General features: G+C 54.3%; 2 protein-coding genes across 5 annotated transcripts; one reads left to right on the plus strand and one right to left on the minus strand.

The window, feature by feature from the left end:
• Positions 1-1951: 1951 nt before the first annotated feature.
• Positions 1952-7945, minus strand: LOC136018416 (uncharacterized). The gene is made up of 5 exons (XM_065687623.1): positions 7874-7945; positions 6790-7065; positions 6551-6682; positions 5526-5652; positions 1952-4897 (listed from the first exon to the last, which is right to left on the minus strand). The coding sequence occupies exons 1-5, from the start codon at positions 7943-7945 to the stop codon at positions 4779-4781; spliced, it is 726 nt and encodes a 241-aa protein (XP_065543695.1). The 3' UTR covers positions 1952-4778.
• On the plus strand, positions 5492-22391 carry GATA2 (GATA binding protein 2). Of its 4 annotated transcripts, none has more exons than XM_065687914.1 (6): positions 5492-5685; positions 11519-11970; positions 12600-13199; positions 15708-15886; positions 18781-18906; positions 19739-22391. In XM_065687914.1, exons 2-6 carry the CDS (start codon positions 11742-11744, stop codon positions 20036-20038), a joined length of 1434 nt encoding a protein of 477 aa, XP_065543986.1. In that variant the 5' UTR covers positions 5492-5685; positions 11519-11741; the 3' UTR covers positions 20039-22391. The 4 variants fall into 4 exon arrangements, with proteins under 4 accessions (XP_065543986.1, XP_065543985.1, XP_065543987.1 ...); XM_065687913.1 differs by lacking the exon at positions 5492-5685 and adding an exon at positions 10715-11048; XM_065687915.1 differs by lacking the exon at positions 5492-5685 and adding an exon at positions 10717-11048 and having other exon boundaries at positions 15741-15886.
• The last annotated feature ends 1383 nt before the right edge of the window (positions 22392-23774 follow it).

The raw sequence follows: 23774 nt of genomic DNA on the forward strand, positions 1-23774 counted from the left end.
AGAGGCTTTCTCAGGGCTGCAGACCTCAGACCTGCAAACACCACATCAGCTGCTGCCTGGGATGGAAAGATGAAGTAGGGAAGAAGAGAAACCACAAGACTTAAAAAGGAAATCCACCTGCGTTTGGTGATGCTCTGAACTCCTCCTTCAAGCTTCTGAGCACCTCTGCAGCACAAGCCCTGAAACTAGAAATAAGAATTAAAATCAGAAGAGAGAGGAGACCTCCAAATCCCAGGATCCCCAGCTTAAAACCACAAAGCTTTGCATCAGCCCCCAAAATGCAGCCATCTGCCCCCCACCAAGCAGAGGTGGAGAAGCAGAAGGAAGCAGAGCCTGAAGGGAAGGGGAAGGTGCAGGTGTGGGCTTTTATGGGTGCTCATGTTCTCCAGGTGAGCCAGTTCCCAGGTGGGGAATCCACCCTGATAACCCCCCCTCCCTCCCAGGTCTGCTGCCTACTCTGGAGGTGGGCATGGCTCTGGTCACTGCATCACCAACCTGCAAACAGCTCCTAAAACCACCTTCCACCCCCCCCATGCTGCTCCTGGCCGGAGCCACCGGGATACCCCTGCAGGCTCCCAGGGGATGGAGGTTTGGGAAAAGAAGGAAAACATCAATGTGCAGTCCTGCCCCCCGTGAGCCTCTCCCTGTCTGTGAACGTTCCCAGAGCCCCACGTTAATAGGGGCTGGGATGAACATCGCATTGTGGCAGGTGCCCGTGGCCATACCCACCAGTGTGGGTGGCCGCACGTACCGATCCTCTCCCGATATTCCAGGTTTTCAGGAGTGACCTTGGGAAAAGAGCAAGCTGTAGTTCTTCATGTCCCGGCAGATAACGTTTGTCACCGTTCAGCCTGCCTGCGGGGTTTGTTCAGCAAGCCCCAGCTGAATTACACCAACTCCTTCCAGAAGGGAGAAAAGTGACTTTGCTTCCCCTCTCCAGGCCATGCTACGCATCCCGGCTCGGTTGGGTCCAACACTTGTTGTTTTGCAAGGGTGCAATAGCTGCAGCTAGAGCCCTGGAAGGTTTTGAGCACCTCTATTGAGACACACTAACCATGGAGCGGTTTGGGTTGAAGGGACCTTAAAGCTCCTGCCCCGGGCAGGGACCCCTTCCCCTGGAGCAGCTTGCTCCAAGCCCTGTGTCCAACCTGGCCTTGAGCTTGCCAGGGGTCAGGTAAATGAATGAACACCGGTGTTTGATCGAGACAGGACCGGGACCGTGAGTGCGAACCAGCGGAGCTCGGGTCCGTCCTTGGGAAGCGGCGCGGGGCTGAGCGGGGCCGCCCCATCGCTGCGCACCGCGGGGTGCGGGCGGGAGGCGCTGCCGAGGGGGGGGCTCCGGCACCCCCGGTGCTGTCCCGGCTCCTGTCCCGGCTCTGCCCGGCCCCGGCGCTGCCTCACCCGCCGTTACCAGAAGGTGCCGCCGTCCGCCTGCAAATTGCTCCCAGCCCAATTAGGAGGCGGGTATCGGCTGCAATCACGGCTGCTGATAGAGATAAATGGGGACGGCGCGATCAGGCCGCGATGGGGGGGGGGGGGGGAAGGGGGAGGGGGGTTAAGGGAGGGGAAAAAAGAAGGGAGGAAAAAAAAAAAAAAAACAATTGAACTTTTCATCAGCTGCTAATCATGATTTTTTTTTATTGCTTTGCTGAGCATTTTCTGGGGAATAAAACCTCGGAGGAGCCCGGGCTTTTGTGGAAAATGAAAGGGCATATAAAAAAATGAATGTACATGGATTCTAAATATTTCAGGTTGTATGACTTTGTGTTTGACCTTAGCAGAAGATGAACTAATCCTGCAATATAATAGACTTTCATAGAGATATGGAAAATGGCTGCTTTTTTATCTGGGTTACCATGGGAACCATCAGAGAGAAGGCCTAGCTGAGATGCAATAGAAGGTTATTAAATGTGTGCTTGTGTATATTGGAAAAATACAGCTTTTTGTCATCTTGTGTCACTCATAGGTCTTTAATACGTAATGTTTAGGTTATTAATAAACTAACACAGGTCTGGTTTTTACAGGGAACAACTGCGAATACAGCCGTAAAAAATTAGCACAAGTTGAACATTCACGAAGCTCCGGAGCACGGGCAGGGCCGGGCCCCTCTCAGCACCAACTTCCACCCGAGTTCCTCCCCCTTTGCAGGCCGGGAAGGGCCGATTGTCGCTGGGCAGGCAGAGGGGCTGGGACGTGGTTGGGGGTCCTGTCCCCAACCCGGGATCTCACCACCCCCTGGGCTGCGGGCACAGGAGTGGCCTGTGGTGGCACACAGCAAAACGCTACCTTGTCTGGCGCCTGGGCACAAGCTGAGGTGCTGCTGGGGAGAGAAGGGTGGGTGAGAGCGGAGGGGACGTTCACTCCTTGTGCTGGGCCAGGGATGTGTTGCTGTGGACCCAGTGCGCACGGCCCGGCTGGGAGAGTTCACTGATACATAGAGGTTTTTTGGGGAAAATAATAAACAATAACATCAAAAAAATTACCAAGGAACCAGGAAACCTGGGAGGGAAGAGAGAAAAGAAAAAGCGAGAAGAGGGAAAGAGGGAAAAAAGGAAGGAAAGAAGAAAAGAGGGTAAGAAAAGAAGGAGGAACACAGGTGCCCTCTTTTGCCAGCGGCTGGGATATGGGGTTCACCCAGCACCCACGGGAGGGCTGGAAGCTGCCCCAGCCCCGGGGGACCCAGGGACTGGCTGCGCTGACAGCATTTGGGGGAGAACAGCCTGGGAGGTTTTCCCAGCTGGACCCTGAGGGTGCCGAGGGCTCGGGCTGGACCAGGGCACCGCTGAGCCTAAGAGTGGCTTTAGGGAACTCGGCGCCCCTGGAGCGGCTCCCGGGTGCGGGTGAATGCGACTGTGAGTGCAGAGTGAGCATAAGCGCAAACGGGTGCCCAGGACGATGCTCTCCCTCTTCCCTTCTCCCTGTAAATCCACCAGCTCCGCAGCGGAGCAGCCCCGCATCCCCATTGCATCCCCATTGCACGGCAGCGCCTCGCAAGCCGCGGTGCTGTCCCACCCTGCCCCGGCCCGGGGACGGCCAGGGGACCCTCTCCTCACTCCACCACGTCCACAGCAAACCCCGTGTGTGCCGAGAGCCTCTGGGGTGTCCCGGGTCCGGCCGGGGGCACCGCCTGCAGAGCAGCCCCGCGTCCATGCATACTAAGCAAAGCAAGGAATACATAGATTTTGCCTATCTGCCGATCAAACGCGGAGATCTGCTCTGGTAAATGATGCATTAGATGCGGTGGCTGTATTTGTTGTGTGAGTTTTGAAAGGGTTCCGATAATCTGGAAGCGAGAGATAAGGAACACCATTTATTCAGCAGCACTTTGGAACCAATTTTCAACCCTGTTCAACCCCATTCTCCAGCAGCCTCCAGGAGCCCAGGAGATAAGGATTGGGCTATTCATTATCTTCACAAGGAACAAAGATTAGCTAGCAGAGATGAAAAATTACCCCTGGATAGTAATAATAAGGAAGCGAACCTGGAGAGCTGCTGAGCCTATATTCTCCTTGCTGCTGGTGCTGCTTCTTCTCTTTTTAAATTTCTCATCTTTTTTTTTTTTTTTTTGAATCAATATTGAAAAGGTTGGGTTTTTTTTTCTTTTTAATTTTTTTTCTCCTTTTTTTCGGGGGGTTTCAGCCTTTCCCACTGTCTGTTGTATTGTTCGGTATGCAGAATATGGTTGTTACCGTGGAAGAAGCAGAGCACGGTCCCCGCTCCCTCCCAGACTTTCAAATGACATCTTTAGTAGGGAAGCTCAAGAGCAGAGGAAAACATCCTTCTCCTCCAGCGGGAAAGAGGGGCAAATCGCACCCGCTCGCCTCCGGCCCCCAATGCCGTTGGTGGCACTCGGTGGATGGCCCCGGCCCGGGGTAACCCGGGACAGTCCGGGACAGCGGGGCCCCGTGCTCCGCCGGTCTCAGGCCCCCCCGGCGCCCCGGCGCGGCCGCCCTCGTTTGTCCCCTCGCGGGGAGCAATCTGCAGGATTCAAACCCCGCTTTCGCCGTAGTTTTTCCGCCCGAGCGACGATCCCTCGGTTTAGAGTCGTTCCGTGCAGGGGCCATCCCAGGGCGCGGCTGGCAGCAGCGTCTCCCTCTTCCTCGGCACAAGGGAAAGCCAGGGGGATATATATATGTATATGTGTATTTATTTTAATACCGCATTCTTTTGTATTCCCCCCCTCCCCGCATAAATCTGGTGATGCATCTCCTCTCAGAGGATGAAGGGTAATACAGGAGGAGTAATTAAAACACTTACTTTGGAAATGGGCTGCGTGGGGCTGATAAGAATTATCTGCCGCATATCAAGGACCCTTTTTCCCCGAACCATATCACAAAGACAGACAGAAAATGCCAGCAGAATGGGATCCCCCCCCCGCCCCCCGCCTTTCCCCTGCTCACATTTTTACCTCCATTATGATGATAATTCCGCCTCCCGCGAAACTTTTCTCCTTCCCTTCCCGAACCGTTTTCTCGACCCCCCGCTCCCGCAGGGCCCCAGCCGGACGGTCCGGCCTTTGTCTCCCCATTAACACCGTTTCCCCGCAGCCCCGGGCAAGGGGTCCCCTCCGGCATCCCCCGCAGATTCGTGTTGCGCCCCTCGGCTGACCCCGGCTCCCAGCGCCCCATCCCCGACACCGGGCGCTTGGTGAAGGGACCCCCCAACCCAGACCCGCACGCACACACGCACCAGGAGCAAAATACCCGTCAGGTGAGGACTGCAGAGCCGGGGCTGGGGCACGCAAAGCTTTCCAAACCCATTCGTTCTGGCTGGTTCTCCTATGTGTGTTTTACCGTTACTTTCCTAGCTACAACAACGATTCCTGGCGAAATAGCTGCTTGCGCCTCTTTCAGCTTCTCCGCTGCTTCTCCTACTTGCAGGTGCATAGCCCGAAAGACTGAGTTTGGGAAGGGAGAGGGGGGAGAAGAAACACGAGGTTATACGAAAACCAGGCTGGCCAATACGAAAAAGGAAAAATATAAATCCAGAAACACCCAAACATTCCCCTCGCACGGGAGTGGAAACAAAATTAATACGGATAGGAATAATTTATACGAATAATTGATCCTGCAAAGCGGCTCCCCCCACCCCACCTTCCTTGGAGGCGGTGGAAGAAGCGGGCGGCTCGGGAGCCAGCCGGAGCCGGATTCCCAGTGCCTGGAATGCGAGTGTGTGTTGTTGGTATAATATCAATTCATTTAAAATATGAAAGTCAAGTCGCGTAGACTGTGACAGCAACCGTAACAAAAGGTGCAAGCAACAGACAATGTGATGTGCTTGTACAGATATTGTAATGATGCAAATGAAGTGGAGGGGACGAGCTGCCTTATTATGTACATAAATACACAGTGGCTCGCTGTGCCATCCTTGAATGCAGGAGAGTGAGAGAGGGAAGGGGAGGGAAAGAAGGGAGAGAGGGAAAGAGAGGGAGGGAGGGAAGGAGGGAGGGAGGAAGGGAAGGGGGGGAAGGAAAAAAGAAACAAGGGCTCAGCTCGAAAACTGCAGCCGCGCTCCGCAGTGCGCACCTCGGGCAGCCCCGCGCAGCCTGCGCGCACCTTCCGCAGCCGAGCACCGGCGCAGGCGGGCGGGAGGCTCCGCGGAGCGGCCCCGCTGGAGAGCGGATCCGGCGCTTCCCAGGCACCGGCCGGAAAACTGAAAGAAACCTGAGGGACAGCGAACGGCGAGGTAAGGGGATGCGGCTGCGCGGCTCGGCGCGGCCCCAGCGCTGCCCTACCGGCCCCGCCGGGATGCGGGTCTCGCCGCTGGAGCACATCGCTCGGGGCAGTTTTCCCCGGGGACAACCAGAGCGCGGCTCTGTAAAGAACGAATAAATGCCCCCGGCACGTCCGGTCCCTCCCGGCAGCCTCGGCCGGGCCCGGCTGAGCCCGGTGCAGCGCTCGGAGGCTCCGCGGGGGCTCTGCCGGGCGCACCGGAGAGCTCCTGCACGGGCACCCTGCGGGGAGCGGGGCCGCGTCTGAGGCTTGTTGGGTTTTTATTCCCTTCCCCATTGTCACCGGGTAATTATTTAAATCTCCATCTTGGAAAGTTGCATTTCACCCGGGGCGGCCGGGCAGGCACTTCCCGGAGCCCGGGCGTGCAGAGCCCGCGCCCCCTCCCGCAGCCGCGGCCCGTCCCCTCGCCCCATTGTTGGCAGATTTGGGCATTAAAGAAGCAAAAGAAAGAAAACCGGAGGGAGATGCGGGTTCGCTGTGCCGGCCCTGCACCTGCCCGCCGCAGCCCGCCCGTCCCAGTCCCGTGCGGCAGCTTTACGGGGCTTTGCATGATTTTTGCTGTTGTATGTGCAAAGTTCCCCTCTTTATCCTCCTTTTGCTTTGGGATGCTGGGGCTGGAAGGCAAGGAGGGGCGGGGGGGGGGGGGGGGGGGTTGAAAGAAGAAAATAAATAGAAGCATCCAGGAGCAGAGCTGCCTGGATTTGAGGCGATTTCAATAAGAAAAGCTGTTTCTCTAAGCGGGATGCGCGTTTCGGTCGCGGGGGTTTTTCTCCCCTGGAGCATCCTTATTAAAAGCAATTAGTTAATACAGTTTTTACCCTCGGAACTCCCATGCCGGCCTGGTCCGTGCCCCGCGGCTCGCAGGGGGGAAAGCAGCCGAGGCCGATACCGCGGGTGAAACGAGCCCCGCTGCCCTTTTCGGGCTCCGTCCCTCCCCAGCGAAGTTTTGCCTGCGAGGAAGCAAATGAAACCTGCAGGAACGGCCCCTTTCCTGCACCAGCTGCGCCCGAAATAACCTTGCAAGGGAAGAAAAAAATACACGTAAAATTAAACCGACCTCCGGCGAACGAAATCTTCCCTGGTAGCGCCTGAAAATACGTGGTGATGGGTTTCTCTGGCTGTGCAGCCCCTCACGCCTCCCGCACGCCTTTGGCTTTGGGAGCTCGCACAACAGCCGCCGTTTTGGGCAGGCGGGGGGCACTCGAGCCTTTTCCTCCCCTTTATTCGCAGCCGGGGGAGCGGGGGACGAGCCTCGGACAAAGCTCAGGTGAAGGAGAGATCGGCAGGACAGGACCGCAGCAACTGGCTGCGGGATGGGGGAAGCGAGGGGCTCCTCCGGGGTTTAAAAATAACAATATTTTAAGTATTCCATGATTTATTTCCAGAGCCGTCTCCCTTTTCTTTTTATTTCCCTTGTTCCTTATTTTCCTTCCCTTTCTTTTCTTCTTTTCCTTTTAACTTCCCTTTAATTTTCCCTTTCTTTTCCTTTTTTTTTTCCTTTAACGCGGCTCAAACAGGGTCTCGCGGTTAGGAGGTAACTGTGTCACTTTATAGCCCCATTAGCAGCCATTAGCGAGGCGCGGGGGGGGGGGAGAAGCAAAGTGAAGCGGAGACAAGACCAGAGGGAGGAAAACACCGAAATAAAATAACCAGGCAGAAAGCCAGAACTTCCCCTCCCCAAAACATTGTACCCGAGGGGACACACCAGAGAAGGGGGTGTCTGGAGGGAAGTGTCGCGGGGGATCCGGGTCCAGCCCAGCCACTCCCGTCTCCGCTGGTCCGAGCACCCAGAATAGGGAAAAAAGGGAAATCAAAAGGAATAAACCAAATTCCGCGTGCGCGGATGGGGAAAGAGGGGTTCTGCCTTCGCCTCTGCCCCGGCGTAGGTGTCAACTCCATCACACGGCGCTCCTAACTGTTGCTAAAACATGTTGTCGTCTCCCCGCTCTCCCTTAACGATATGACATCACTTGTCAATCAAATCAAAATAACCAGTTGTGCTTCCAGCGCTGGGAAAGCTCCCGATTAAAACCGAAAAAAAAAATAATGAAATGCAACGGGAATAACAAAATGAAGTTAACAAACCGGAGTTAATGCCCGGAGCCGCTGCCTCCCCAGAGGGTGACGGGGGAGCTGCTCACCGGGACGCGGGTGCGGAGCTGCTGCTGCTGCTGCTCCCGACGGGGAATTAATTCAATTAACCGCCGGGGCATTAGCGGCCGAGCCCGCAGCGCCGGCCGGGTCGGCAAAGGCTGGCAGCGGGGCCGGGAAGCGGCGGCGATAGAAACAGCGAAATAAAATCAAGTGAAACCCTGAGGCGGCTGAAGGAAAACGTCCCGCAGGAATTCAGCCGCTTCCTCAGCTGAAACCGTCCATCCCTGATAAAGGGGTCCTTCAGTTACACAGGGATTTAGAGGGAGGGGGTGCGAGGAAAGGCGCCGGATCCTGGCTCAGGGACGGCGGGACCCGGCCCCAGGAGCTGCCGCCTCCGCCGCTGGTTCGCCCCCTTTTGTTTCGCTTCGGCCCCCGGTAACCCGAGACGGGGGCTTCAGGGAGCCCCGGCCGGGCAGCGCCGGGGTCTGCCTCGCCATAAATCAAACCGCCTGATTAATCTTTACAATTTGTCTTTTAAAACAAACACGAACGAATTATCAGCTCGTTAACTGCGATTTTATCACCTGCCTAAAACAAACAGCCCACCCCGCTCCCCCCCCCCCCCAAGAAAAAACCTAGCGCGGCCCCATGCTGGTGGCAGCGGGCAGTAATTAAACAGCCATATTGATTAATAAGGGCGCAGCGAAGCGCTGGGCCCGCTCCGGCCGGGCCCGGGGTGAGCCCGGCTGCTCCGGGAGGGATCGCGGGCACGGCGCGACCCGGCTCCGGCAGCCCCCGAGCTGCGGGGACAACGAGGCGCCGAGGGGACCGACCTGGAACCGGCCGCGTTCAGTTTATACTCACCCTTCCTTCGGAAAACAAAAAAGAATAAATTCCTTTTGGGGGGATATTTGAGTGAATTTGCGAGGGTTTTGGTGCGTGTAGAAAGAAAATCGCTTCGGCGGTCGAAGCCGGGTTTTTCGAAAGCTCCCGGGTTCTCTCGCTTTTGACTTTCCTTTTTCTTTCTTTTTTTATTGCTTTGTTTCCCTTTCCTCCTTGGCACCTCCGGCCCTGGGCGCCCGGGCACCCCAAGGCCCGGCCCCGCTTCCCCCCGCCCCAGCCCCAGCGCTGCCCCCGGCCTGCCCCGACCACCCAGCCCGGCCGGAGAGAAGCCGGCTCCGCCGCCCCTTCCGCGGCCGGCAGCCAACCGAGGAGCTGCCGCCCGGATCAGCTGCTTGGCACCCCCCCAGCGGCTGGGGGCGAGGGGCACCGCCGAGCCCCGAAGGCAGGGCCTTGGGGAGCCCGGGCTTCGGGTGCAAGAGGAAAGGATGAGGGGAGAGGGGGAGCGAAGCCGGCTCCCCCAGCCCCAGCCTCCGCAGGCGCCATCCCGGACCGCGTTGCCTGTTCCCCTCTCCGGGGGCTGCACTTGGGGTGCCCTTGGAGGTGGCTTGGAGGGGGCAAGGGGTGATGGTGATGGGGGAATAGCTATGGAGGGAGCCCGCGTCGCTCCGGCCAGACGGGCTCGGCCGCGAGGAAAAGGAGTTTTATTATTATTACCGTCATCATTATCATGATTATTGTTATTATTAAAAAGGAAAAAAAAAGTTCATTTCCTGGCGAATTTGGCAGTGACGGGTGACGTCAGAGCCCCGGCGTCGTGGTGACTGGGGCGGCCGGGGCAGCACCGGCACCATCCTCCTCCTCCTCCGGGCCCCCCCGCTGGGCCCCGGCCCGGCCCCGACCGGCTCCCGCGCCCCCTCCCCGGCAGCGCTGTCGGGCTGGAGCCGCTGTCGAGGGGCGGCGGGGTCGCGCCCGGCTCCCCCCTGCCCGCTGCCGGGTGAGGGGCAGCTCCTTCGCCCCGGGTCCAGCTCGGAGCTTTACGGCATCGGGACGAGCTGCTCCCAGCGGCGACGGAGCCGCGGGAGAGCCGCGCCGGGGAACGGGACCCGCACAGCGCCCGGCCGCGCTGCGGGGCGCGGGCAATCTCTGACTTTCTCCTTGTTACTGGTAGTGATGATACCGTTTTCCGCCCCAAAAGCGGGCGGCTTTGTCCGCACCTTCGAGGGTGGCAGAACCCGAGCTGCGCCGCGAACTCCGCGGAAAACGCCTGTTGATCGGGGCTGTGCCTCTGCCCCGGCTCACGAGTAACTGCGAATGTTAAACCGGAGTTTTCGGAGGGTTCCGTTGCTGGTGGCTTGGTTGTGGGGTTTTCAATTTTGTTTTAAGGGGAGAAGCAGAACACGCGGGGTTTCGGCGCCGCAGCCCCGTCGGGGAGGCCGCAGCCGGTCCCCGGCCCCCCTCGGCTCGGCTCCCCGCTGCCGCAGCCTCCAGCGAACCCCAGCCGGGCCCGGCCCCAGCGCTGCCGCCCCGGGAGCCGGGCAGGACCCGTCCCTTCGCCGCCGCCTGCCCGGCGGGGCCCCGCTCCCTCTTCTCACCCTGCCTGGCTCCGCGGAGCAGCGCAATTATTTGGTTTAAATTTATTTATTTCCCCGTTCAGACAGTTATTTCAAACTAGCACGATGGGGTTAGTCCCGCTCCCGGCTGCGCGCTGCTGTGCCTGCTTTAAGGGAATTTTAACGTATTAATCTCCCCGGTGCCGACTTCCACCCCCCTCGCCTCGGGCATCCCGGCGGCGGCGCTGGGAGCCACGGTCGGGGACAGCACCCGGCGGAGCCGGCCCCATCGCCAGCTCCGGTCCCCCCTCACCAAAGCGTGGGCCCATGCCCTCCGCATCCCCGCACACCCCGGCGGGGACCCCCCCCATTTCTCCGTCCCCGCCCCACAGGGGCGTGCAGCGCCCAGGCAGGGAAAGCCCCCTCGGCGCTGCCGGAGGATGCTGCGGGGGGGCAGGAGGCGGAGGAGGGGGGTCCGCGCTGCTCCCCCCCTCCCCGGGCCGGCTCCGTTCGGGCCGGGGGTGCGGCTGGGGGCGGTGTGGGGCGGCGGGATCGGCGGGATCGGCTGCCGGGATTGGCTGTCCCGGCCGCCCCGCCGGCCCTGCGCGCCCCGGCCCGTCTGCGGCGCCGCGGCCAGCTGGCGCCAGCGCTCATATAGGATGCGCGGGGATGGGACCGCGCCGGCCAGAGCAGCGGCTTTGCCATCCGAGTAACGCCCGCGGCTCCGCTCCCCCCTTCTCTTAGTTTTAATTCCCTCCCCATTTCCCCTCCTCCTTCCTCCCCTCTCCGCCGGGCTCGCGGTCCCCACGCCGGCTCCCACCGCCAGCCGGTAAGTGCGGGGCGCGGAGGGGGGGGCCGCTGCCAGGGCGCACTCGCTGCTTTCACTGAACACCCCTCTCCTCCCTCCTCTTCGCCTTCTCCCCCCTTCTTTCTCCCCCTCCTTTTCCTTTTGTGTCAGTCCCAGTTCTTGCTGGCACTACTCTGTATTGGATCTGCCGTTCTTCCTTTTTCACCCCGCTTTTGAAGCCAGCTGGGAAAACTCCTGTTGACGTTTGTAGGGAGAAGGGGGGGGGAAAGGAAGCTTTTTGCTTTTTCTTTTTTTTTTTTTTTTTGGGTAAAGAGTTTGAAATGGGATCTCTGTTTATTCTGTGGGGCAATGAGCAGGGAGGGCGCAAGGAGAAGACTCTGGGGGAGAGGACATTTTTGGAAGGGGGGGAGGGGCTCTGCTTCTCCCTCCCCATCCATGTACCGCCCGGTGCAGCGCTCCCGAGCCCCTCACCCGTCCGTCTGTCCCTACAGGTGCTGCCCGGACCTGCCACCGCCCGCCTGGACAGAGGGACACGGTGACTCCGGGGGGCTCCCCCCACCCTGCCCAGGGCCCACGCCAGCCGCCCGGCCATCTTCTCCTTAAGGAAAGCCACCCCATCTCCTAAACCCCACCAGCAGCGCCGACCCCCCCCCTCCCCGAGCAGCACCGGCCCGCTCCTGCTCCGGGGCTGGGTGGGAGGGGAGGCCCGACGCCATGGAGGTGGCCACGGACCAGCCTCGCTGGATGGCCCACCACGCCGTGCTCAACGGGCAGCATCCCGAGAGCCACCACCCCGGACTGGCTCACAATTACATGGAACCAGCGCAGCTCCTACCTCCGGATGAAGTCGATGTCTTCTTCAACCACCTGGACTCCCAGGGCAACCCCTACTACGCCAATTCCGCCCATGCCCGGGCCAGGGTCTCCTACAGCCAGGCACACGGTAAACCGGCACCCGCGGCCCGGGTGGGAGGCGAGCAGTGACGATCCGGGGGACACCTCCGGTGTGTCCGAGCAGGGGGGGAAGGAGACCTGAGAAAACAGGATAGAAAGGGAGGCACGGCTGGATTTTAACCCTAGAGATAACCGAGGACTGGTGGAGGGGAGGGAAAGAAAGGGGGGAGGTTAGAAAGGAAGGGGAAATAGTGTGCGCACAGGCTAAAACTTCTCAGACACGGCTACTTCCCGGATGCAAAATACAAACCGGTTCAAATCGGCGATGGGTTTTATTTGCGGGTGGTTTTAGGAGCCGAAGAGAACGCGTTGCAGCAGCTCGGAGGATGGAGCAGAAAGGGGTTTGCTGCTTACCCCCGGGCGGGGTGGGATGGGAGGAAAGGGGAGATTTAACCCCTGCTCCGGGTGCCTGGTGCCTTCCTGTGCCCACCGCTAACCCTCGCTGGGCTAGACGGTGTGCCCCTCGGAAGGGATCGGGCGAAGGGGCCTTTGTGCCAGCCCGACTGCGGCTCTTCGGGCCCCCTCCAGTCCCCGCAGGCCGAGTTGCTGCCGAGGAACTGGGGCCTTCCCGTGCCGAGCAGTCCCGAGCTGATACCGATCGCTCTTGTGTCCCTACAGCCCGCCTGACCGGGAGTCAGATGTGCCGGCCTCACCTTCTCCACAGCCCCGGGATTCCTTGGCTGGACAGCAGCAAGGCGGCACTGTCCGCCCATCACCACAACCCCTGGACCGTCAACCCCTTCACCAAGACCCCCCTGCACCCCTCGGCGGCCGGAGCACCCGGGGCCATCTCGGTGTACCCGGGCAGCAGCACGTCCAGCACCGCCTCTGCCTCTTCGCTCACCCCGGCCTCACACTCCGGCTCCCACCTCTTCGGCTTCCCCCCGACCCCTCCCAAGGAAGTGTCCCCGGACCCCAACTCCACCAGCGCTGCTTCCCCATCCTCATCTGCCGGCGCCAGGCAGGAGGACAAAGACAGCATCAAGTACCAAGTCTCGCTGTCGGAGGGGATGAAGATGGAGAGTGCCAGTCCGCTGAGGAGCAGCCTTGCCAGCATGGGGGCCCAGCCCTCAACCCACCACCCCATCCCCACATACCCCTCCTATGTGCCAGCCGCACACGACTACAGCAGCAGCCTCTTCCACCCTGGCAGCTTCCTGGGGGGCCCCGCATCCAGCTTCACTCCCAAGCCACGGAGCAAGGCCAGGTCCTGTTCGGGTAAGTGCTGGGGTTTGATGTGGGGTGCTTGTGCCTGGGGACAGAGGGGCAGGTGCCAGCTTGCTCCCCGTTTTCTGGAGTTTTTTAAGTGAGGAGACAGCTTGTTCCAGGCTCCCGTGGGTGCCAATGCACCCACAGTGGCCGCTGAGCCCCGGCATGCTCGGAGGGGATATGGGGACCGGTGCAGTGAGAGCCGGCAGATCCACTGCGGCAAGGAGGGATTAATAGGCTAAATGTATGTTTCCCCTCAGAGCAAAGCTGTCCTCGGCCCCCCCCGGGCGGTCAGACCCCCGCGCTGGTCACGCATGGGGACTGTGGGCCAGGGCTCTTCCTCCCGCAGTCACTTCCACGGCTCCTCATCAGCGCAAACCCGGCCCAGCGCAGGGCGAAAGCGAAACCGCCCCGGCCGGGCCGCTCCCCATCGCCCGGGGCCTGATTCCCTTCACGTTTTACAGGAGCAGAAGTTCAAACCTAGTTTACATACCAGCGCAAGGACGGAGGTGTCGGTCAGCGCTACCCTTCCCCAGCACAACTTTAACTAGAAAATACCCTTATTTCTTTTCCCTCTAAGCCAGCCGTATCTGTGCTTCCAAACGACTTTCCCATCTCACAAACCCTCCTTGCGTTTCTTCAGACCCAAGTCAGCAAATTAGGTGATGGGCAAAGTTTCAATCCCCCTCCGCAATCCCACTAAACGTGCAACTGGGCAGATTAATTCAGATAATTGGTGTAATTCTACTCACCTCCCGTTTAACATCCTCGGCAAGGGAAGGAGATGCACGGCCGAACATCGGGGCTGGATTTAGATAGCCCTTAAAAGAAAAGGGCTACATAAGTTTTGTGTGTATATTCTTGCGTATCACCGCACATACATGCTTACGAAGACACTACATGGATTTGTTCTTAAGGCAGACAATAATTTAGAAATGTGATCTCTTCTGAATTTTACAACAAAAAAATCAGCTCTTGCACGAGCTCCTCAGCTCTGCTTCAAATGGCTCCTCCGAGGGGAAAAATACCACCGCCTATTATTTAAATGCAGTTACTACTTTGCATATATATTTATTTTTATATATATACACACATAATGGCCACTATGTATGTATATTTATTTTTAGATGCATAGTAGCAACTATGTGTATATATTTATATCATAAATAGATATATTTTAGTAGTGCAGAGAGTCTAAAGTGAAGGCAGTTAACAGCCCGAGCCTGGAAACAGCCAAGAGCCAGGGCTCTGAAGATAAAGGGACTTGAGTAGCTCTAGACTTTGTGCTGCAGCTGCCGGTGACTGTACTGGATGGAGGAAGTGAGCACCTATTTTCCTGGTTGGTTTAATGGGTTTTGGAGAGTGGGATTTTCTTTGGCCGTGAGGGAGCCCCCGTGCAAGGAGCTGGGGAAAGTTCGTGACCACTCCGTGTTTTCGTAGGAGAACTGAGCCTCACGACACGCCGACTCCTGCAGCTTCCTGCCCTAGGAGGGACAAAAGCTCCGAGCGCAGCGCCGCAGAGCTCCCCTCATTTTTCACTCTGGACTGTGTTGTTTAAAAGCCACCCACTCCCTAGATTAAAGAGGACACAAGCCCCGCTGAACTCGGCATGGCCTGCTCCACTTATTAGCAAGAAGAATTTCCTCTCCAGTTAAATACTGTAGGATTTGCATAAACTACATTAAGAGAGATTTCTATATTAAGCAGACCTGCCCTCGAACCGTCAGAGGCAAATGAACTTTGAGCAGAGCTTTCTGAGGCAGGAACACACATATCTCGGAGGTACATGCTGGGTTGAACACAGCCCTGCTGCAGTGCCGTGCTCCCCACTAAAACTAATAACGAAGCAGTATAAGGTAAAGTGCTCCCTTCCAAACCCAAACGGTGGTGTTGACAAATTGCTGAAGCAGAGAACTCCAAGCCTCTTTTTTACAGTGCTTTCCAGAGTGCTTGCTAAGGCTCTCAAAGCTCGGCATTAACAACGTTTTGCTGCCTTAAGAGCAAAAATCACAACGGAGCCTTTGGCATTCTGTGTCCACTCCCAGTCTGCTCGGCTTCACTTTCTCCTCCCGTAGCATTAGCAACAAAAAGGAAAGCGCAGGGCAGGAGGTCTTTTTTGCTCGGATTTAATTCTACAAACCCTCTCCCCCTGCTTCTCTCTTTCACATGCTGCGTGTCTGCAGGTGTGTGTGCTCGTGTGAGTGTGTTAGTGCTTGGAGAATGCAGGATCTAACATGGGAGCGCAGCGACAGGGCAGGGCAGCGATGCCCACCACTGGGATGGCAACTTCCACCTGGCACAACTCGGTGTCATTCCCCACCTGGTAGAGAGCGTTGCCCGCTTCTGATTGTGACATAAAACCTGTGCTGGAGTCCGGGTGCTCTCGGAGCCGAGCTCCTTGCTGCATGTGCTGTAGATGTCACTGCTGTCTGATTGTGCTTGATCTAACACGCTGTTTGACTCCTGGGAAATGCCTACAGGACAATGCAAAAAGCTTTTGTGAATTTGTTTTTAAAGAAAGAAATCCGGTTTCTTCGTCTTTCCATTTAGAAGGCAGAGAGTGTGTGAACTGTGGAGCAACTGCTACCCCTCTCTGGAGAAGAGACGGCACCGGGCATTACCTGTGTAACGCCTGCGGGCTCTACCACAAAATGAACGGTCAAAACCGACCTCTCATTAAACCCAAGCGAAGGCTGGTAGGTGGCTCTGTTTCTCCTGGGTTTGGGGATCAATTAGGCAAGGGGACCACACACGCAGGCACAGCTCAAACATGTCTCAGCCCTGCTCGGCCCCTGCCCGGAGCCAAGCTCTGCGGTACAGGGGGTCCAGTACACGGGGTCCGGCACGCCGGGGTCACAGTGAGCCTGGGGCCAGCGCTGCCCCGGCAGCCCCCTGCGGCCTCCCCGCCGCTCCCAATCCACACGGGGCATCGTGTATCCGGCTCCCCGGTCATCCTGGGATGACAGCTTTTAATTTAATTCCTCATTTATTTGGCCTCCTGGGAGCTTTGGGCACGCACCGGGAGCGAAAGGGTTATCAGCGCAACGTCCTCCACCGGCTACTAAACAAAAAGGGTTCCAGCTCCCAAAAAAGCAAAACAAATCAGATGAGTCAAAGCTACTGCTCCTACTTAATAATTATTTGTATAAAGGCCATGAAGTAATTTTCACTCTTATATTCTCTGGCAATATTCATATTAGTTCCCTCCCCAGACAATCCCCTACTGTTTTAAAAAAAATCCCATTATTTTTCCATGGAGTCACCTACACTTTGTATTTTCATTTGAGTGATTTAAAAAAAAAAAAAAAAAAGTCCTTTCTAAGCTCCTGGTAGTAGTTTCCTATCCGGATATCTGCACGGTAAAGATAAGGAAACTTTGTGTATCTGTTTCCTGACTCTAAAAGCTTGAGAGAGTTTCTATAGGCGAGCCTTGCCAGTCATGCTTGCTGTTTTGAAATTTCTAATACACTCCACTCCGCAAATAATGCTTAAAATGCTAAGAATAATAAATATATTTGTTGGAGCTTTGTGATTTATGGTGCCCAAGTCTCCCAGCTATTCGTGGGCACGTTTCAATGAGGTTTGGAGAGCAGAAAATTGGCATTGCTGCTCTAACGCTGGGACGGGATACTGAAGATTGCTGCTGTGAGTCAGAATTTCAACTATGCAAGCTCCTTAATGACTGGCTTCTAAAGTGACTGACACATAGAAAAATGTTAAGACAACAGTGTAACATTATCGTCTCTCAGGCTCAAGTGCTTTCCAGCCTGAATGGGACAGGCCATAGAGTTAAGCAGCGCAGTTGAGTATCAGTGAAGCCATCTCAAATATGCAAACACAGGTCCCCCCCTTCCAATGTGTTGGAGGCTTACACTCAGCTCAGTGCCCAGGGTTTGGGGGGCACTCAGGAGGTTTCCTCTCAGCGTAGTTTGTTTTAATGTCTTGTTTCGTTGTAATTGATTTACAGCTTTGTTTATTGCCCCTTTTTCCACTGGAGTTTGCTTGTTTGCGGGGGAGAGGGGATGGCCATCTTTGGGGATTTGTTCATCTGACATGCAGTGGCAGAGAGATCATGTTCATAATGTCAGGGTTTGGACGTCTGGCATTAATTGTGTTGGGGTTGCCTGAGTGCAGTGGCAGTGGGGGGTACCCCCTCTTTCTGCCTTTGGCCTGTTCTCACGGGCGAGTAAGGGACTCAAGTACACGAGTCTCCAAGGGCCTGATTCTTGCCTTAAGCTACTAAGCCGTCCACTAGTGCTGAGGAATTTACAGAGGGCATTGGAGTAAATCAGGAGCAAGTGAGAACAGAACCCGGTGCTCCTCTTACATGAGCCCGGTCAGTCTGGCCTTTGCACGGTGCCGGCAGCGGGGAAGTGCACACAGTCCTTGTGTGGGCAACCCATCACTCCAGGACTGCTCCTGGCCCTGTACCGCTGCTGCTTCCCCCCATGGCCCCTGGTGCCTAATGGCAAAGATATCCAGGGAGCAGAGCCCCGGGGAAACCACCAGGATTGATCCGCGTTAGAAAGGGGGCTCTGCTGCGTTAAACACACACCGAGCCCTCAGCATTGCCCCAAACTTGCCTGAATTTTAGTGCTCCCAGAGGCAGGGCCGAAGCTTCCTAATACAAAACTAATTCCCAAAACATGGGGTGCAATTAGCCAGGCCGGAACGCTCCATCGATGCCGTGCACGCACAAAGAGCGCATTATTGCGGGGTCTGGCAGAGAAGGGCCCATCGAGGGATTACTGCTGCCTGCTGTTGGACTTTTCCTGCTCTTGTCTGGGGAGGTGGGGGAATGTTCGGGCATTTCTCTTCCCCCCACCTTGGTTTCAGCAGAACAACCCTTTTAGGAAAGGGTGGCGGAGTTTTGCTCTATTTTCTTTCCCTTGAAGACAGTTGTTTGAGGGCCTGTCAGGCAAGGCACTGAGTAGGGACAGGGGCGGCAGCCGGGTCAGCGCAATCGTTGCTGCGAGGCATGAAATTTGGTTTGCTAAATATTTAAAGAAAGTTGGAGCCGGTTTTGTTTTCCCCCTTTCACTTGTAAATGGAAACTGAGTTTTCAGTGATGGCTCTGATAAATACTGCACCCAGTTAAGCAATGCGGTTGGTTTTCTTTTGTGTCCTTTAAAGGGACAGAGCAGGGGTAAAAATCACATTCTTTAAGATCATTCCCCTCTTTTCAAACCCAGCCCCGGTGCTGGCACAAACTAAATCGGTCGTTTAAAAAGAAAAGGCAAATATGTCTTCAGGACAAAATCCAGAATCCTGCAAAGGGAAAACCTGGACGCATCAGGTGATGTTGCCCCTCTATGATTTTTGTGCAGTTAGAGATGCATCGTTTCTCTCCTTACTTCCCCTGCATGCACGGTGCCATGGGGCTGGAGGCTGCCGTCTGCATCCGAGACTACCTGGATTTAAACCAAACCCTAAATGTAAAACCGAAGGAGCTCTCCTTCAGCCCTGACGCTGTGTAAAATCACAGTAACTCGTTCTACCCAACCCAAACGCCGAGTCCAACCTGACCTTTTTGATGTGTGAGGGTCTCCCTCCTGCCAACACATTCTAATGTTCCTTTTCTCTTGGTTAGTCAGCGGCCAGGAGAGCAGGGACTTGTTGTGCCAACTGTCAGACAACCACCACGACCTTATGGCGACGTAATGCAAACGGGGACCCAGTTTGTAATGCCTGTGGACTCTACTATAAATTGCACAATGTGAGTATTTACTCATCTCGTATGTCGCTGCTTGCCCAGCCGGGATTGATGTCTTAACTGCATGGTGTACACCAGGCTTTTATTGGTTTCAGGGTTGCGTTGTTGTTTTATTCCTTCCCCCGTCTCTAAGGTTCCCCTGGGAAGTGACAGCCGTTCTTTGTCAGCACAGTGATGCTAAGTTCGGTGACATTACAATGTATTAGCTTGGCTTCTAACGCTTGGGCAAAACAGAGCCACCACACTTGGTTTTAACTAAGCGTGGTTTGTGTGCTGCTTCCCTCCAGAAACACAGAGGTCACTTGGAATGGGCTCTGAGGAAAAACTAATCCTGATGGGACATCTTCCTTGTGATTTTTTTCCTTTAAATAATTAAATCTAGGGCTTTGTTTTAATATGTATATGATTAAAGAAATTAATCCTAAGCAAGAAGCACTTGACATGTTGGAGCATTATTTAAACTGTAATAGAGGTTAGGGGTACAAGATCGCTCATGTTTTAGCACTGAATTTGGGTCAACGTGTGCCTCCGAGTTTGATCTCTCCTATTAGGAAACGAATGAGGACTGAGGGTAAGCCTACGGGAAAGGGCCGTCGGCTGCCAAATGCGCTTCCATTTGTTTTTCATGTCTAGGGTTTTTGTGTGCGTGGTTTTATTAAACAACTCAAACAAATCCGTATAAACAAGTTCTGCAGAAAGAAACACCTTTTTTTGTTTCGGCCAGAAAAAGGTCTCCATCCAGGAAAAACACACGGGGGCTGTCCAAATGTTTTCATTTTTGCACAATAAGGTCATTTTTTGTCTGCATGAGCCTGATTTTTCTCATTTCTTGCAGGTGAACAGGCCTCTGACCATGAAGAAGGAAGGAATTCAGACCAGGAATAGGAAAATGTCCAACAAATCAAAGAAAAGCAAGAAAGGCTCAGAGTGTTTTGAGGAACTGTCCAAGTGCATGCAGGAGAAATCCTCTCCCTTCAGCGCTGCTGCCCTTGCTAGTCACATGGCTCCCATGGGGCATTTGCCACCTTTCAGCCACTCTGGACACATCCTTCCAACACCTACCCCCATCCACCCATCTTCCAGCATCTCATTTGGACATCCACACCCATCCAGCATGGTTACAGCCATGGGATAAAACCCGATGACCGAGAGACCCACCCAGAGATTAAAGAATATGGGGCTTTGCCTAAGACGACACCAAGTAAGAAAATGCTCTGCCGAGAGGAGAATGTAGGGATGACAAAGGGGATCTTTGCTCCCATGTGGTTTAACTCTTAATGCTGGACTAAAACCTTGCAAGTGATGGGTCTTCTGCAGAAACGTAGTGGTGCCTGTAATGCACTTTGCCCCCTCAGGTATAAGGAAAAAGAACTCACCTGTTCGATACTTCATGGTCCAGCAGGAAGCAAAAGGTGGCAGAAGCTGAAGGAAAAGGCTTGGAACTGGCTTTCCTTTCTCTCTTTGTCATTACTGTGAATATTGTAAAGAGATCTAAGCAGCCTCCCAGGATGGAACCGGCTCACTGGAAGCCAGACATGCTGGATTTCTATCGTGGACTTCGGTTGGGATGGGGAAAAAAAGAAGAAAGAAAGAAAGAAAAAAAAAAAAAAAAGAGGACATCTTTATAAAACCGTAATTTTTAAAAGGAAATCAGACACAAAGTCATATTTATTTTGCTCTTGTTTTCCACAAAAAGCCTCAACCCCTCTGATTGCATGTTCTTGTGCTGTTGTTTGCAATGGCTACCACCCTGTGAGCAAGCCTGCCTTCGAAACAAGGGGAGAGGGGGGAACATACTCAGCAGCCCCTTGGATTAGCTCCATCTCTCTTCCCTACCAAAATATCTATAGGAAGGAGAGGAAGATTTGGGGGAAACAAAGCAAACAATACAGGATTTTAACGTGCCCAAGATGGTGATTATTTTAACATGATTTTGTCATTCTTTTCCCTAACATGAAAGACTTCCTTAAAAAACTCAGCCCCTCTCCCAGCTACCCTTTTATTCCTCAAACTAACCAGCTAGATTGGACAAACCAAGCTCTTGGGGAGGCAATCCTGCGCTAGCAAGGGGTGAGGCACAGGCATTGCCCGAAGTGTCGCAGCTAAAATCTAGCACAGCTAAAACCATCACGGGCCATAAACCCATCCAACTCTCAGACTTCTGAGGCTGGAGCATTTTGTTCTGTTGTGTCGGCAGCTGTTGCTTAAGAATGCAGATGAGCTGCTTGGGTAAGCCTGGGGCAGCGTGGCCGTCACCACAGCCGGTCACCCGCATGGGCACCGTGGGCTTCACAGGGAGGAGGAAGGGCACAAACACATTGAGATCACTGGAGAGGGGAAAGAGAGAGACAATCAGTTTGAGCTTCACACACCCGTCAACCCCCAGCCCCTGCGGCAGCTGATGGGACGAGGGAAGCGCCCATTTCCCGCAGGTATTTTATAGGAAAAACTAACAAAAAAAAGAAAAAAAAAATGAATTAAATTTAAATCTCCCATTATTAAAGCATATTGTACGTAAATGACCGAAACCCAAGCTATTGCCAATGTGAAGTGTATTCTATTGATTGTTATGATCCGATGCCTCTCGTGAACACAAGCTCCACTATAACATACAATGTACATATTTAGCTATACTTCTGATGAAAGGCCCCGGCGAACAGAGGGGTTTGATGATGTAAACCACGTAAGCTTAACTCTGTGACAAGCTTTTCCTTTTATTTTTTTAACTTTTTTTGTTGTTGGGATTTTTCTTTCTCTTTTTTTTTTTTTGTTTCGTTTTTATTTTTTGGGGTTTTTTTTTTTTTTGGATCAAGCCAATTGTATCTTTCCTGCAAAAGTCCTGCTTTAAAGAAAAAAACCCAACGGAACGAATAAAAATGGATGTACGTTAATTTTCTTTTCTAAGCCTGTAATTCCAATATTGATAATGAATTAAGAACCAAGCAGCCGTGAAAATCCTGCTTTCCTCCTTTTTCTGGTCTGCGTAGGCATATAGGTGCACTTTGTAAAGAAGTGGAAATAAGCGGGGAACTAAACAGGTTGGGAGAAATCGGAAGCATTTTTAATCTACTGAGGGAAAAAATTGGGACCTTTTCACTTTTTAACCTTCTCCGATGGTACAGTTGGACGTCATTTGTACCCAACTCAGATTCCTGTAGGACTGGGGCAGGGGGTGGGATGCGGGTGGAGGACAGGGATTACTGATACAGTTGACAAAGTGCAATATATTGTCAGTCACTGCAGCATAGACAACGGCAGTCGAGATTTAAATTATTTTGTACTTGTATCAGCATAAAGAAAAAAAAAATCTTCAGTATTTTCTGGTTTTATTTTAATTTTTATTTTGCTTATTTTTGGATTAGTGACCTAAGTTATTGTTAATTCTGTACAACATGTTTATATATTGTCTGTAAAAAGTGTATGCTTTCCTCATATTCCTTCCAGGTGAATATTGCTAAGAATAATAAAATACCTTTTTTGTGAAAGTACCTGTGCCCAGCTCCGTCTCATAAAGGCACCTTGGAATAGGGAGAGAGGGAAAATGATCCGGGCATTGTTGTGAGCAGAATTATTAGCTCCAACTCTTCTGCAGCGCGGCCTATTTATGTTTCAAAACCCCACCGGGGTAGGACAAAAAAGGAGTTGTGAATGATTTAGTATAGAAAGTATAGAAATGATTTAGTATAAAAAGCACAGGTACAAAAGCTCCTTCTCTGCTGTTGTTTTGGGGCGATGGGGTCATGCAGTTAAATGCACTGAAGTTTCTAAACCAGTGTGAAATCTAAGGCAGCAGCCCATGAACTGCGGCTTCCCCGGGGTGGCGGGTGTGGGGGGCTTGTGCTGGATCTTTTGGGGTTGGTTTTTTAGTGTTTGGAGAAGGAGTTTTCAATTAAAAAGAAGTTTTTAAAGCACCATAAATGCAGAAAAGCAGCTGGGGCTCAAGGCAGAGCCTGTGTCAGACCGGGCACGGCTCTGTCGGTTCTTGCACTGCCGTAACAGGCAACACCATCAACCTGGAAACCTGTTTCTTACCATTTGGCACCATCGGTGGTGTAAAGGCAGTGAGGGGGTTGGCCAGGCTGGAGCTGCTCCATGCTGTCCCGGGAACAAGGGGTGCAGCCGTGCGTTGGCACAAGGATGGAGAAGGGCTCTTACCAGGCAGCTTCCCAATGGCCAGAGCTTTGCGGCTGCTTTCATCACGCGGTCGAGTCCGACCCACACAAGGAACTCCTTGGGGCCTTACAAAGTGAACAGTGCAGAGCTCCCTGCCTTGTGTAGGGCTGAGCACTGGCGCTGCTAAAACCATGTTTGCAAGAAAACTGCTAATGAACCTTGGGTTTCCTCCTTCGACCCCGCGCGGTTTGCGTCTCACTTCTGTGGAAACCAACTTGGGGATAACCCCTTACTCATTAACGAAAGAAATAACCCCAGTTCCTCTTCAGCGTGTCTGTTCAGATTCCAGCTCTTTCTATCAGTGCTGCTCTTTAGCCTGCAGCCTCCTTCGCAGCCCTGCTCCCAAACGACAAGGAGCAGCAGCGGCTCTGCATGGGCTGAAGAAAGAACACGCAACTGGGACAAGGCCTTCCCGCATCATTTCAGATGAGTTAATCATCTCTCCAACTTGTTCAGCGAGGCTCAGTGCAAACACCCATTAAAAGAAAAAAAAAGAGAGGAAAAGGCAGTTTATGGCATACCGTGCAAGCTTCATTTAAAAAGAAACATGTTTGCTTTCAGACGGGTTTAAAATGGGGTTACAACTGAACTCGGCCGCTCTCCCTCTGTGTTTCAATAGCTGAGACAAGGAGAGAACAGAACTAACAACACCTCTCTAATACCTTAGAATAATCAGGCTGCTTTGCCTGGCATTACAC

This window comes from Lathamus discolor, chromosome 7 (genome assembly GCF_037157495.1).
Source record: "Lathamus discolor isolate bLatDis1 chromosome 7, bLatDis1.hap1, whole genome shotgun sequence".
NCBI classification, from domain to species: domain Eukaryota; kingdom Metazoa; phylum Chordata; class Aves; order Psittaciformes; family Psittacidae; genus Lathamus; species Lathamus discolor.

What these genes read in the sequence shown, in the direction of transcription:
- LOC136018416 (XM_065687623.1), bottom strand. Translation starts at nt 7,945, where the DNA reads ATGCCCCGGCGGTTAATTGAATTAATTCCCCGTCGGGAGCAGCAGCAG. An exon ending in AGCTCCGCACCCGCGTCCCG is followed by an intron (nt 7,066 to 7,873) that starts GTGAGCAGCTCC and finishes TAAACCCCGGAG; the next exon opens with GAGCCCCTCGCTTCCCCCAT. An exon ending in GAAGATTTCGTTCGCCGGAG is followed by an intron (nt 6,683 to 6,789) that starts GTCGGTTTAATT and finishes GCTTCCTCGCAG; the next exon opens with GCAAAACTTCGCTGGGGAGG.
- GATA2 (XM_065687914.1), top strand. Translation starts at nt 11,742, where the DNA reads ATGGAGGTGGCCACGGACCAGCCTCGCTGGATGGCCCACCACGCCGTG. An exon ending in TTAAACCCAAGCGAAGGCTG is followed by an intron (nt 15,887 to 18,780) that starts GTAGGTGGCTCT and finishes TCTCTTGGTTAG; the next exon opens with TCAGCGGCCAGGAGAGCAGG. An exon ending in TCTACTATAAATTGCACAAT is followed by an intron (nt 18,907 to 19,738) that starts GTGAGTATTTAC and finishes CATTTCTTGCAG; the next exon opens with GTGAACAGGCCTCTGACCAT.